The following is a 15,068-nucleotide window of genomic DNA, read 5'->3' on the forward strand; positions in this document are numbered from 1 at the left end:
TATTGTGCTCTGCATGTGTATATGATTTATGTTGTGTGTTTTGTTTCTTTGCTTTTTTTTTCCAGACCTTGATGATGATGAAACATATCTTTATTCGTGTATATATTTCCTTTTCAGATATAATCAACTCATTTTAATCAGTTTTGATCTAGATTTAAGTTTGAAGGTGAACGTTGTCTGTTGCTATACTTGACTTTGACTTGTAGCCTCCCAAATTTATTTGTTTGAGGTGGTCTTTGGCCACCATTTTCTTATAATGTACGTCAAGCAACGGTTTTTAAAAGTCCGTATCAATTTCCAGCTCTCACTTCCATACAGTGAAGCATATTGAACATTTGGGTACGATATTCTTAGCTTCGTTTTTATGCAATCGTGAGGGGATCTCCGTATTGGTCGTAACTGTGCAAAACCCCTTTGGCTATTTTTATAGGACTTACCACATGCTTGAGCTAACGGCCGTAGCCGTGTTGGAACACCGGATTCCGTGAGATCTCCGAAGTTAAGCAACATTGGCCGTGGTCGAGATGTGGATGGGTTGCCACGCGTTGTTGATGGGGGTAAGGGAATGGAGGAGCGGAAAGGAACTGGCCACCCTACCGTACGTAAACTCCGGCTCAGGTACACCTCTGCGGAGGTTCGGACCTGCCTTCGGGCAGAACACACCTTACTTTACTACATGTTTGTAAACATCTCCATCCTGGATGAGCATGCTTCCTACGTTGCATTCCATCTAGAGTCAGACTGTAAGGGCCATTCAAGAAGAAACGATCCGGAGGCTTTACAATGTAAACCTTTACCGTTATTTCAAAGTACTGCCAAGCAATGTTGAGGCACTTCTCCCACTGCGACACAAGGCGGTGAATGGTCGTCTCGTAAAATTCTTGGGGCTGCGTTGTGAACCAGTTCCGAAAGTACTGCTTGACGTCGGTGTCCGACGTACATCGTTTGCCTCTCAGAACCTTCTTTAGCTCACATTGGATTTTTGGGTGGCGGCGACACTGCATGCTTCCACTGGAGACTTAAAAGTTTTGACTCGGTTTCGAAGTGATGACACCATGTCTCGTCTTCAGTGACCACTCGTGATAGGAACCGATTCGCTTCCTTAGCACAGCGCACCAGATGTTCAAGAGAGAGGTCCATTCGGCATGCTTCCTGTACTGTTGAATACTGTGAGGCACCCACTGAGCGCACTTTTAGCGGCATTTCAATCTCTCCTTAATGAAGGCGTGAACACTTCCAACCTCTGCGGCAATGACTACTACCGAACCTCGCCGGTCTTGCACAATAAGGGCATCCACCTGCTGGACAATGGCATCGGTAATGAGGTGTGACGTTCCAGACCATGCATCATTGACCAACGACATCCGTCCTTTCTGAATAGCTTGTGCCATGCCTTGATCTTGGGATGGACATGCAGTGCTCTCCGTACATTTGTGGCATTCTTAGAAGAATTTTCGTTGCCCGCACTCCTTCTGCTGTCAGAAAACGCTCTGAAGCCTCCATTTCACTGTTTTCTGGGTGCAGTGGACGATCAACACGTTCGCGTGCTCGATCTGTCGTAACGTGGTGTGCACCTATGTCCCTCCAGCGGTGAATATAGGATCTCAGAGCTCTTGTAGAGACCGCACCTTCTTCTTCAGGCAACTGTATTACGATCATTTCAGCGTTTTTCATTTTATAGTCTCCAGCTCATTTCTTTTTGAATGGCCCTCATAGGCTTGTTACGATGGTTTATGCGTATTTAATTAGTCTTTTTGTTATTTGTCACAAGCCACCTTCTTTAGTCGGAGAAGATAGCTGATGATTGTTTATTATTATTTTGTGTATGGCTTTTAATGTCGGGAGTGTCCGAAGGCAGGTTTGGTTCGCCTGGTGTCGGTCTTCCTATTTGAGACCTACGGATGATCTGCTCGTGTCGGTGTGAAATGACGACGATAATGATGTAGGTAGAGAGTGAAACCCGGTGTCGGAACACAGCTTACTCCTTTTGAATAACACCAAGGGGTCTGCTCAATGCTTTTAATCCTATCCGACAGATGAATCAACATCAACAGCGTCATATGCCCTCACTCCATACGAGCCCTGCGAGGAGATTTTGAATTGAATCTAGGCTTTTCTGCACTCGATGTAGAGATTAGATACTGCATACCACCACCTCTTGTACCCTGCCGGCCAATATTCTGATGCTGAACATTTTTTCCACCAACGGGGCTCAAACCAGCTACCAGGTAACCACAGTGCTACTTGATGCCTTAACGAGTTGGATGTATGTACTGGTCTTAATATACATCTCTTCGTTTGCACACACTGCTGAAATATCACAAGAACACGCAGGAGAGGAAATATATCCCTCCATGCAGGGATGGACATCCGACCATAAATCATTCACATTCAGTGCAGACCTCAAGAATTTAGGTAAGGTTAAGGATTTTGGAATGTTCGCTACAGCTATTGTTATTATAGCTCTCCCTGTGGATTAGTGGGGAACTCTAGCCCACCGAATCTCCAAGATCGTACGTGAAAACCGCGAAAAGGCATTCGGATTTTCCAAGAGAGTAAAAGAGTCCTTTCCTTGCTCCTTGTCGTACGATGTCGGCATGTAAAAATCTCATTTCGTGTCTACGTGACGACATTAACTAAACCTCTCACGTAAATTACCTAATAGAGACATGATTTACTCTGCCATGTGGTAAAGTAAAACAGAACGTCAAAATTGACGCGCACGCAGCCTGGATGACGTCGAATTAAAACGCCTGGACTCGTAAGTTGAGGCCGTATGTTATGCTTATGCTTATTCTCGTCTACCTCAGTGGCTAACTTGTTAGAAAGCTGGCCTTTGGTCAAAGAGTTCCACGTTCGATTTCCGAATTCTACGGTGAGTTTAACCTTCATTGGCTAATCCCTCTGGATCGGGGACTGAGTATGTGTCCCGTCCTCAATATTAGATAATATTTCGTCCCAGGTAGCGACCTATCCATCCAGAAGCGCGGATCGTTCATGGCAATCAACTTGCACGAGGCCTCTCCGGAAGGCACACACCATTCCTCTTCTTATTCTCTTGTTTAGTCTGATTCATTCCCGTATTCTCATTGCATTCTTATAATGTTATATTCTTATACTCGTAAATTCTTAATATTATTTATATTTTGCAGTATGGACGTGCACCGATTCATTGGGCAGCATCTCGAGGAAACACGGAAATCATGGAAATGTTAATCGCTGCCAAGTGCGATATCGAGGCGAAAGACAGGGTGAGTATTTTTAAAATACTATGTCTTACCACTACATTGCCAATTACGTATTGTTTTCGTATATTTTCTTTATCAGGTTACATTGATGCTTTAAAGGATGATATCCTTAAGAATTTTCTTTTGAAATTAAATTCAGCGCGTTGTTCTGTGAATTACACTTGAAGGAGAAAGACGCAGCATTCATAAGAGAGCCCTACTAAGACGCTAAGTTAAAAGAAACCACATTTAGCTACCTGCTTTATCTTCCTCCTCTTGTTCTTCTATGTGCCGTGCCTTGTCTTTCGGATGTTCACTTAACGTATACCGATATTTTGTTCGGAAGTAGATACCCTGAACGCAACGCACAGTATCTTGCAATAGCCCCATTACTTTCTGAATTATTTTCCTATCAAAAAGATCCAAAATTTTGCGTTCGCATCGCTTGGATGGCCATGTTTCAGAACAGTAAAGAACACTGTATCGTACGATGGCATTGTAGATGTTCGAACTTTTGGATATGTATACTTGAAAGATATAAGATAAAAAAAAGGCAAACCTACCCGCATTCTCTCCTGATGTCCTTACAAAAATTTTCTGATCATTCGGACTGTTGAAAAGACGTCCCGGCATGGCGAATTTCACGCACAAGCCTTCAAAACCATGTCTATTCATATGTATCTTTGTTGAAATTCAAAAAAAAAAAAAAAGAAATCCTTTCTTAATAAAGCCTGCTTACATATTATAGCCTGCATTACATGTGTCCTCATCTACGCCATCGTTAGGTATGGCACTAACAAAGTAACAATATTCACCTTCAGAATCTCAAAACGATATCAAATGTATTTTAGATCTGCAAAAGTTTGCGAGATATTACCCTTCTTAGATCAGTTCTCTAAGATCAAACGTAGAGGCGATATTGCTACAGTGTTCCTATATTTATTTGGAAGTCAAACTAATCATTCAGTTCGGTTTCAACACGTCTCTTCGTTATTCTATATAGAATATGAGTTAAATGTTACGAGTGTACATACATACATGCATTATCATTATAGACTGTTATGCCTTTCAGCGTTCAGTCTGCAAGCCTCTGTGAATTTACTAAACGTCGCCACAATCCTCGATTTGCAACTAGTGTTGTGGCCACATTTAGTTCTATACCTCTTATCTTTAAATCGTTAGAAACCGAGTATAACCATCGTCGTCTTGGTATACCTATACTTCTCTTACCCTCCATAGCAGAGTCCATTATTCTCCTAGGTAACCTATCCTCCTCCATTCGCTTCACATTACCCCACCACCGAAGCCGGTTTATGCGTACAACTTCATCCATCGAGTTCACTCCTAAATTAGCCTTTATCTCCTCATTCCGAGTACCCTCCTGCCATTGTTCCCACCTGTTTGTACAAGCAATCATTCTTGCTACTTTCATGTCTGTTACTTCTAACTTATGAATAAGATATCCTGAGTCCACCCAGCTTTCGTTCCCGTAAAGCAAAGTTGGTCTGAAAACAGACCGATGTAAAGATAGTTTCGTCTGGGAGCTCACTTCCTTCTTACAGAATACTGTTGATCGCAGCTGCGAGCTCACTGCATTAGCTTTACGACACCTTGATTCAATCTCACTTACTATATTACCAACCTAAATACTTGAAATTATCGACCTGTTCTAGCTTTGTATCACCAATCTGACATTCAATTCCGTTGAATTTCTTACCTACTGACGTCAATTTAGTCTTCGAGAGGCTAATTTTCATACCATACTCATTGCACCTATTTTCTAGTTCCCAGATATTAGACTGTAGGCTTTCGGCACAATCTGCCATTAGGACCAAATCGTCAGCATAGGCCAGACTGCTTACTACATTTCCACCTAATTGAATCCCTCCCTGCCATTTTATACCTTTCAGTAGATGATCCATGTAAACTACGAACAGCAAAGGTGAAAGATTACAGCCTTGTCTAACCCCTGTAAGTATCCTGAACCAAGAACTCATTCTACCATCAATTCTCACTGAAGCCCAATTGTCAACATAAATGCCTTCGATTGCTTTTAATAATCTGCCTTTAATTTCATAGTCCCCCAGTATGGCGAACACCTTTTCCCTCGGTACCCTGTCATAAGCTTTCTCTAGATCTACAAAACAAACACAAGTGCCTATTCCTCTCGTAGCATTTTTCAATTACCTGGCGCATACTGAAAATCTGATCCTGACAGCCTCTCTGTGGTCTGAAACCACACTGGTTTTCATCCAGCTTCCTCTCAACGACTGATCGCACCCTCCCTTCCAAGATGCCATTGAATACTTTGCTTGGTATACTAATCAATGAGATACCTCGATAGTTGTTGCAATCCTTCCTGTTCCCTTGCTTATAGATAGGTGCAATTACTACTTTTGCCCATTCTGAAGGTACCTTACCAACACTCCATGATAATTTTATCCTTCTATGAAGCCATTTCATCCCTGCCTTCTCACTATACTTCACCATTTCAGGTCTAATTTCATCTATTCCTGCTTCCTTATGACAATGGAGTTTATTTAAGAGTGTGTGATACTAAATTAATGGTGTGATTGTTTTCATACTTTTCAGCACCTTTTATCTTATATATAAGGATAAAACACTCTTTCTATTAGGTGTCACTTCTCCTGTATCATTGAACTTACAAATTAAGTGTATTTAATTCGTCTTGCCACTTTTTCCGAGACAGTCAGTAATTCTGAGTATGTACCATCAATTCATGGAGCCTTGTTCTCACGTAGGTGTCTCTTTGCTCTGTCAAATTATGATCTTTAAACTGGGTCTCTTATTTCATTAGCATTTGTAGCCTCTTCCTTTTTTAAGTACTTTATCGCCTGCTTCTTTACCGCGGCATAGTTATTGAATATTTTCGTGCCATATTTCTACCCTGTCCTCCTTTCCTAGACGTGTTAACCATCTGAGCTTTTAATATTCATGCACCTAATACTCCTCTGCCGAACACTTCCCTGAGTTCACTGTAAGCAGCATCCACTTTTCCTACAACCATATAATTGTTATCGTGATTGCACTCCTCATTTAGCAAATCTCCTTTCCTGTCTTTTTTTATTCTATATGAAACACTTCATTATTTAATTGCCTGTGTTTTGTTTCCACTCTCCTCATTATCTATCATTCTTGCAATCCCGTTGTTCATTAATCAGATGTAATATCTCGTGAGTTGTTCAGTGAAATAGTTGCTTTTAGAAGCAAGGAAGCAGTTCCGTGTAGAAGTTATACTGAGTAATAAGTCAGTAGAACGAACTAACTCCCTTAACTATCTCGGATAAACTTCACCATTTGTCAGCTATACAGATATCGATATCAACATTGCAAAATTTAACAATACCATAGATACCACAAGGTAATTAATGAAACCATCTTTAGTCCGGATGTACATACGCCTACAAATTTACAGAATGCTTTTTGCAAGCTGCTTTACGTCGCATCGACACAGATAAGTCTTATGGCGACGGTAGAATAGGAGAGGGCTAGGAGTGGGAAGAAAGCGTTCATGGCCTTAATTAAGGTACACCCCCAGCATTTGCCTGGTGTGAAAATGGGAAACCACGGAAAACCATTCTTTGGGCTGCCGACAGTGGGGTTCGAACCCATTATCTTCCGAATACTGGATACTGGCCGCACTTAAGCAACTACAGCTATCGAGCTCGGTATTTACAGAATACTAGCCAGACTAGTTTTCTCATATGGCAGTGAATCGTGGACATTCAGTAAGGATGATGAAGATGAGAGATCAGTACGGATGGTGGGAGACAGGAGATGAGCTGCTAGTCTAAGCGCGAAAAAATGATGTGAAATGACATTGGTAAACGAATAAGCCTCAGTGGAGATCTCATTGATAGAAAAGGTCAAAATATGAAGATACAATTGGAGCTCGAGAGAACAAATTGGGAAAATAATCATTTATAAGAAGAGGAATTAGGTAATGGAGTAGTTTATCAAGGCAAATGCTCGATAAATGTTCAAGTTTTTTGAAATCATTTATGAAATTATTGGGAATGTGCCGCCTGCGTGACAGTTGCTAAATTCAGATGAATTGTTATTGACTGAACCAGAATCATCGCTGGTAAGATGAGATTCATGAGACGAAAATATGGTATACATGATGGGACCACGAAGTGAACTGGAGACAGAACTCATGATCCTGTACGTAGGAAAATAGTGAAAGAACATGAAAGACGATGATTCCAAAATGGAAATACTTCCAAAGCAGATATTACGATACTAACTTTGAGGAAGTTAATCTTATTAGTCTCCCCGCTGGGCAATGGATCCAAATAAATCGTAATACGCTACTTGCACTAATATCTGCTTGGATGATGAAGAGAAGCCTTATTTATGGTATGAACACTCACATGGTCACTGTGTGGTTGACCCGCTCTTGCAAAAAGGACGGGCGACAATATGTATATTACCATTATTACCTTGAAAGATCTGATTAAATGTGAGTTGATAATAAATCGCCACACAATAGAACATCGATTCTGATATTTCAAAATTATTACTTTTAATTAAAACAGTTCCCTGTTTTCCCATCCAAAATCAACGTTAATTCTCTCTTGTAAGGTTATTGGGTGCCAGACCAGAGCTGGAGGGTTTAGGTCAAAACTTATATTTAAAAAGAGAGACACAAGATAATCCAGGGGGTAGGGAGATAAGGCAATAACCATTGAGAAACAAGGATAATTAATGAAATCCTAATTAGAAAGCAAAGAAAACAATTTATTTAGGTGAAAATTAAATGCTAGTGATGTACCAAGAACTGAAAGATTACTTATTGAAAAGGGTCTCATTAAATTTAATTGACTCCGCGAATGCTTGCTGCAATTTAATCAAACGCTCACCGATTGTAGACTTTTTCATTTGGACTTCCCTCTTATATGGACTGGTTCCGTGGTTGTAACCTTCCTTCATGTGGGCTGCTCATCTCGTCGTCTTAGCATTGGCCCACCTGTTGCGTGCGTTGATCAAGAGTTGAAAGGCACCTTCTCTAACATTACCACTCTCTATTACACCAATATCTATGAAGCAAATATCAGTCCTACTGAAACAGACCAACAGGGCTACTTTAGAGAGGAGAAAATTCCATAATTGGAACTTTTCCAAATTAAAATGATGCTTTATCTAGATATAAAAATCTGGCTATGCCTGATTGTGATGCAATAGGTCTCTTGTCCGTTCCGGGCTGGAAAATATGACTACAAGTAGTCGAATGAAGTAAATCACCATGAGTTAAGGTACAAAGTACAACAAATATAAGTATAACAGGTCTACCTCTGTACTGCACTAAGTCACTGCTACCGCAATTCAAATATAAGTCTCTCCACTAATCTTAGATCATGTGGCTCTACGAAGTCAGACACTCGAAATACTAATGCTAACTGTGACCAAGGGTCCTAAGTATCTCGTATATATCAACGTACTGGACTCCTCAGTTGATACATCCCAAGTTCCAGTCATAATGAAGTGTTCTCTCCCTCTACTACATCAATCAATCCATCCACCAAATCCATTCTAGTAGCTTCTTCTTAATACGTTCAGCTTTCTCGCTTCGTACACAGCGTCCCACGCTACAGTCTCAAGGGATGTTGCCGTATTCAAGTTGAAGCGAACAAGGAAAGTCTTAAACGTTGGCCTCGGCTGGCTACTGTCTTGAATTTCCAGGAATACGCTAGCATCGGCCTGAGGTGCGTAAATACCACTTGCTGTTGTCGTGAGTGCTCAAGTAAATCGTTAACTTTAGCATGTATGTTGCTATATACTATTATGAAACACTTCTTTTCAGCTCTTGCTAACATTTACCGTACAATATAATGGAATGAAATGACAATATGAAATCAAATAACTCAATAAATATATCTACGTATATATATATATATATATATATATATATATATATATACGTAGATTTATACACATATAACATGATATTAAATGATAACAAACACCAATTTAAATTATAGACTATAAAATCTTTCGGAGATCTGTAACGACCTGGATGTTATAACATACCCAAATCTTTGTAGGTAGGTCGAATTGATATTTTGGTGTGAAAATTATATTTGTTTTTAAGGATAAAAGTAATGAGAATTTCTGCCCTAATTGAATATCCTGGAACGATAAGTGTTCACCAGTGTGTTAATTCATTCTCTTACCGAGACGCTGAGAGTTTTACCGTACGGATGCTATTCTTTATTTTAAATAAATCTTTGGCTGTTCACCTCCGGGTCACCTGCTTTGTTGCTGCATTTATCCTTACATTCAGCTCAGCCAGAATAGATTCTTTAAGACACACATATAGGATAAACATAAATGTGTGTGTATGCGTCTAAGGTAGGTATAATTCATTTTTATCCCTTTGTTTGTTTGTTTTTATGAATAATTATGGAAAGGGTTAAACATATCTAGGTTGAGGAACGGCCTAGGCTGTATATGGTGATTTAAACCGAAACCAGTGTCGTCTTGAACGCTGTGCGGGACGGTAAACTGTTCAGCTTTCAACAGAAAATTCACGGTTTGTGCACTGTGGGATGTCAAAAATTCGAAAATCGTGATAGGTGCCCGTTCCAGACTTTGTGCACTAAAGTACAAAAAAAGGTTCGTATTGCCATCCCCAAATTGATTACAAAGCCCACATTCGCGGTATATAAGCGCAACATGGTCAAAAATGTTTCTATTAGGTGTCAGAGGCATGCTTTATGTAACGGCGGTGGAGGTCATCGTACGTCACAGGGTTTACGTCACATAGAGCGAGCCGGAGGTGAAGGGGAGTGAGGTTCCAGAAAGATCTGCTCCAAATTTGGAATAACGAATCACGTCGCAGAATAGGTGAGGACCAATGTGAATTAGTGAAGCTGTTCGATAATCAGAGAATCATTCTGGAAAGAAGAGGAACAGTGTGGTTTTAGTAAGGCTGAGGGACAGATGGAGGATGATGGCCACTACTAAAGCCGTTGAAGGAACTAGTTGACTGCGCGATACTACTGCACGACGGTTATGGAATTCGAGTGTGCTAATTTAATTTTTTGTTTAGACGGATCAGCCTAGTGCGATATATCATTGCCGCACATTTCCTGGGTGGAAGTTTCCAAACCACGGACAGTCAGTACAAGACGTTACGTCAAGTTTTGCTGCAGTCGGCTTAACACATCAGGTTTCCTGTGCAGTCAAATAGCGTAGAATCACTCCAGCGGTATTTTAGAGTTCCCCAGGATTTCCTTCTTGGTCGGTCCATGATGACGGCTCGCTTTCGTTGATGTTGCTGAAACTAAAATTAATTATTAAAATTTGATCCACACTCGTTGTAGACTAACAGTTTGCCTTACAGTACTTAACTGACGCAATGATGTACACTGTGGTTCAACCATACAGAAAGCTTCTAATCCTGACCTCATTTATCAGTTTACAGCACTTCGTTGAGTTGCCGAATCTCGAATAGTCCACTATATTACTGTTGAAAATGATGTTCCTCTGCCAGGCTTATTCTCGAAGATTCCATTTCAATGATAATCTTCCCTCATAATTCCTAATAGAACATTCCATAAATTTCTGCGGCAAAACTTGACGTAACGTCTTGTACTGACTGTTCGTGGTTTGGAAACTTCCACCCAGGAAATGTGCGGCAATGATATATCGCACTAGGCTGATCCGTCTAAACAAAAAATTAAATTAGCACACTCGAATTCCATAACCGTCGTGCAGTAGTATCGCGCAGTCAACTAGTTCCTTCAACGGCTTTAGTAGTGGCCATCATCCTCCATCTGTCCCTCAGCCTTACTAAAACCACACTGTTCCTCTTCTTTCCAGAATGATTCTCTGACTGTCGAACAGCTTCACTAATTCACATTGGTCCTCAGCTATTCTGCGACGTGATTCGTTATTCCAAATTTGGAGCAGATCTTTCTGGAACCTCACTCCCCTTCGCCTCCGGCTCTCGCTATGTGACATAAACCCTGTGACGTACGATGACCTCCACCGCCTGATACAGTTTCCTCTAGTCCGCAGCGGAACGGCACGGTAATCAGCTGGTGCTCGCTCCCGCGTAGACCCGTGTTACATTACGAGAATTTAACCAACTTCTCTAAATCCTATAAAATACCATTTGAACGGGTACATATGCTATTGTATTTTGATGATTCACAGAGCCCAAATCATACATTTCTAGACGTGAATCACCGTTCGATAAATGAACAGTTTGTTGTCCCGTAAAACATCATAAACTGTTGTTTGTAGAAAGTGAAACACCAAGACGGAGAGCTGTGATCACAATGCAATTTATTCCACATATTAGGGACATAACAAGACACGAATGATTACAATTACAGAACTCTACATGCACGGTGACCGTGGAAATTCAGTGCGGCGGAGCGCCACCACGCGCTGCAGTCAGAGCCGCTAGACGTTGTGGCATGGAATCAAAGAGTGCTTGAATATGCTGCTGGGGAATACTCTGCAACGCGGTTTGTAGGCGCGTCCATAAATCGTCAACAGTGGCTGCAGGAGGACCTGAACGATCAAGGTGCCGACCGGCCATATCCCAGACATGTTCAATGGGTGACATATTCGGTGAGCGGGCAGGCCAGGGAAGCAGTGGTATTCGTCGCTTTTCGAAGAAGGCTTGCATATTCCTCATCACATGTGGCCGGGCATTTTCCTGCTGGAATATGGCGTCTGGAACGGCCTGCAGAAGGGGCAGTGCCTCGGACTGTAAAACCTCCCTGATGTAGCGGTAGCTGTTCAGATTGCTCTCAAGACGTAGGAGGCGAGATCGTATGTTATAGGTAATTGCGCCCCAAACCATCACACTTGGAGTTTGTCGGCTATGCCGCTCAACATTACAGTCTGCCGGGTGGCGTTCATCACGGCGGCGTCTAACGCGTATGCGGCCATCACTATAGAACATGTTCAAGCGGTACTCGTCCGAAAACACTACATTTTGCCACTCATCACGCCAGTGTCGGTGTTCACGTTCCCATTGCAGTCTACGGCGCTTGTGGTTGCTGGTGAATGGAAGCCGGCGCAATGGCATGCGTGTCACCAGAAGACGGCGTCGAACCGTCGATGCAGACATCCCCATACCCGTTGCAGTACTCCAGCGTCGAGCCAACACCGTGGACGAAGTTGTTCTGTCCGTTACGACCAAGAGGACAAGATGGCTGTCATTTCGCGCTGTGGTCACATTGTGTCGTCCAGTACCCTGTCGGCGCTGTGTTACGGCCCTCTTCTCTCCACTGGTTCCACATACGCCTCGCTGTTGAAGCAGCGTACCGTGTACGAGCCGCAATGTCACGGAACGACAGACCCATCTCCCGGAGCCCTATCATTCTGCCTCGTTCGAACGCACTCACATGCTGATACTTCCTTCTGTGATGTCGGCGAGGCATAGTGACACTTATGTACACGTTTCCACTTTGTATGACGGCTCCGCACTGAATGAGCGTTGCGTAACACTGCCCTGGCCGGCACACACAGAAGGGCACTGCTGGGCCTATGTGCACGCCATCTCTCTGCAATTTAAACCACTTATTATGGTTCCACTGTTCTACACGTCGTCTGATCTTGGCGTGTTTCAGACTATTGCTTCTGAGTGTTTCACTTTCTACAAACAACAGTGTAAGTGCTACCGTGTTATTTTAATCAACCTGTATAATATTTGAATATTATGCAATCGCGTTGAAATATTAAGAGTGCATAAGAAGAAATGTGAAAATACTACCTTCATGGAAAAACTGTACATAGCGAAAAATGTACCATTCGAAGTTTCAATAATTTGTCAAGGGATATGTTCGATGCATTTCCAAGCTCTTTGAAATCCTTTAAGAAAAGACTTGTTTAGCGAGTGATAGGGAATCTGCCACGGCCCTAAATGAAGGTAAATGATTATTGATATTTCATGTATTTTCACCGTTCGAGGAAAAATAATGGAGAAAATCGACATTATTACTTTTGCACCAACGTCCCCTTATCTCCACAAATATAATTTTCAATAAATAGTTATGAATGACAAAGTTGTAGAAAATATATCCAACATGTTACGTCAAATATATTCTTGCCGTCTGAGCTACGGAAATGGAAAGAAGTAAGGAACCTGAATTGAAAGGATGCGATAAAAAGACGAGATTATATATTTGGTTCAAAATAAACTGAGATTACCTTTTCAGTTCTAGCTTGAATAGCCTCCAATGATGGAAAATAGACCAATATTCCAGCAATGTTAAAGCATTAGCAGGCTGTCTAAAGTTCTGATTGAGTTGAAGAAATGCATAAGGAGCATCGTTTCAAATCGTATTAAGTGCACAGATTATAATTTTACAGGAAATGAAAAAAAAACGTTTTACTTTCTAACGAAATAAGACATGTCAAAATTCTAAACGGCAAAATCTAGCTACTGAGGTTATGTTCCCGAATCAGTCGTGATTCAAATCATTTCCCAGTACATGAAGGCATAATTCTAATTATAAAATTTAATTTAATACGTTTTGAAACAATTCACTAAACAAAATACGTTTTGATACAGCCTTTTATTCACATAATACGATTTGAAATGTTCATTTATTCCAAAGATTTTTATTGACCTTATTGTTAGCTACAGCGCATCATGTACAGTAAATTAAGTTATTATTAACACATTGTTAATGCTATATGGATATTTACAGTCTTGCAAGTAATACTTCTTCTTCATGCAAACAGTCACAGTCGTCATCATGGGTCGGCCTACCAGTATCTGACGTTGAACCGATGTTTAGTGCTGAAACATAAAATTGTAAACTGTCGATCTCCTTCCAGTTGTCTCCAAATCTGGCCTTAAGCAGGTCCTCGACATCCAGTTTTTTAGTATCAGGTAATGCTCTCGGTTTATCGATTACGGGAGGTGCATGCCTCGTTTCAGAAGGTTTACGAATCGCTTTGAGGGGTCATCAAACCTGTACATCGGTTCCATCTTTACTGTAACGTGATAGTGACCACTTTTGTCGCTTTTCTTCAGAATCACCGTCTTCATTTCTTTAATCCTGTCCAATTTCTTAAAATGCTTGGCGAGGATCTTGTAGTTCCTTATAACCCATTATTTTCCTATACGTTTTACAGTCCCCACAGACTGATAGATCTTTCGGTATTACTCGGGTGTAGCGATAACAGAGCACTTAAGAAGAAACTTGTCTACATCGCCAAAAACCTTGTCTGCGGGTAAAACATAATGTCCTCTGACAGGAAAGATGACAACAATCATGGAAATTTTAGCGGGAGCTTCGGTTTGTAGCCTATAAACTAGAGCATGAATAACATGCCTGATACAGGTGATCTGTTTATCGAAATGTATCCCATATAAAAACGAAGTAACAGCTGATGACACCTCGTTTGGCCCCTCTTCCAGCCTCAGTCCCATTCCATACATACAATTTTGGATTCTGAATACTGACATCGCTAACACACAGTGCATAAAATGATATTTGGCGCGAATAGAACACTTCGCCAATTGACAATTTAGGAAGTGGTTGTACCTGTTGCAAATCAAAACAGAAGGACATTGTGTCAGCAGGTCGTTCCCTGATAAGTTTGTGAAAAACCTGTGAGCGAATTTTATCCGCTCCCAAATCAGCTAGTAAACGGTTCTTTTTAGCACTACCTTTTTCAGATTTAATCTGAAAGGGCATTCGAGCTCAGTAACTACAAGCATCCGTGGATGGTGTCCCAAACCCAATGTTGAACTGTGTACGGAAAATATTCTGGAAGAACCACTTTTTCACTTTCAGGTCCACGGAAACACTCTCCTGCGGGTAACTAGCCTTCCATGGTGATCGAAAG

At 41.3% G+C, this 15,068-nt stretch overlaps 1 protein-coding gene across 1 annotated transcript in view; it reads left to right on the top strand.

Annotated features, from left to right (window-relative positions):
* Positions 1-15,068, top strand: part of LOC136863399 (ankyrin repeat and death domain-containing protein 1A) — a 421,997-nt gene that overhangs the window by 179,371 nt on the left and 227,558 nt on the right. The window contains exon 4 of the mRNA XM_068226437.1: positions 3,153-3,251. Within this exon, the coding sequence (XP_068082538.1) occupies positions 3,153-3,251 (99 nt within the window). The remainder of the gene's footprint in view (positions 1-3,152; positions 3,252-15,068) is intronic.

The sequence above is a fragment of the Anabrus simplex genome, chromosome 1 (assembly GCF_040414725.1).
Source record: "Anabrus simplex isolate iqAnaSimp1 chromosome 1, ASM4041472v1, whole genome shotgun sequence".
NCBI lineage: Eukaryota > Metazoa > Arthropoda > Insecta > Orthoptera > Tettigoniidae > Anabrus > Anabrus simplex.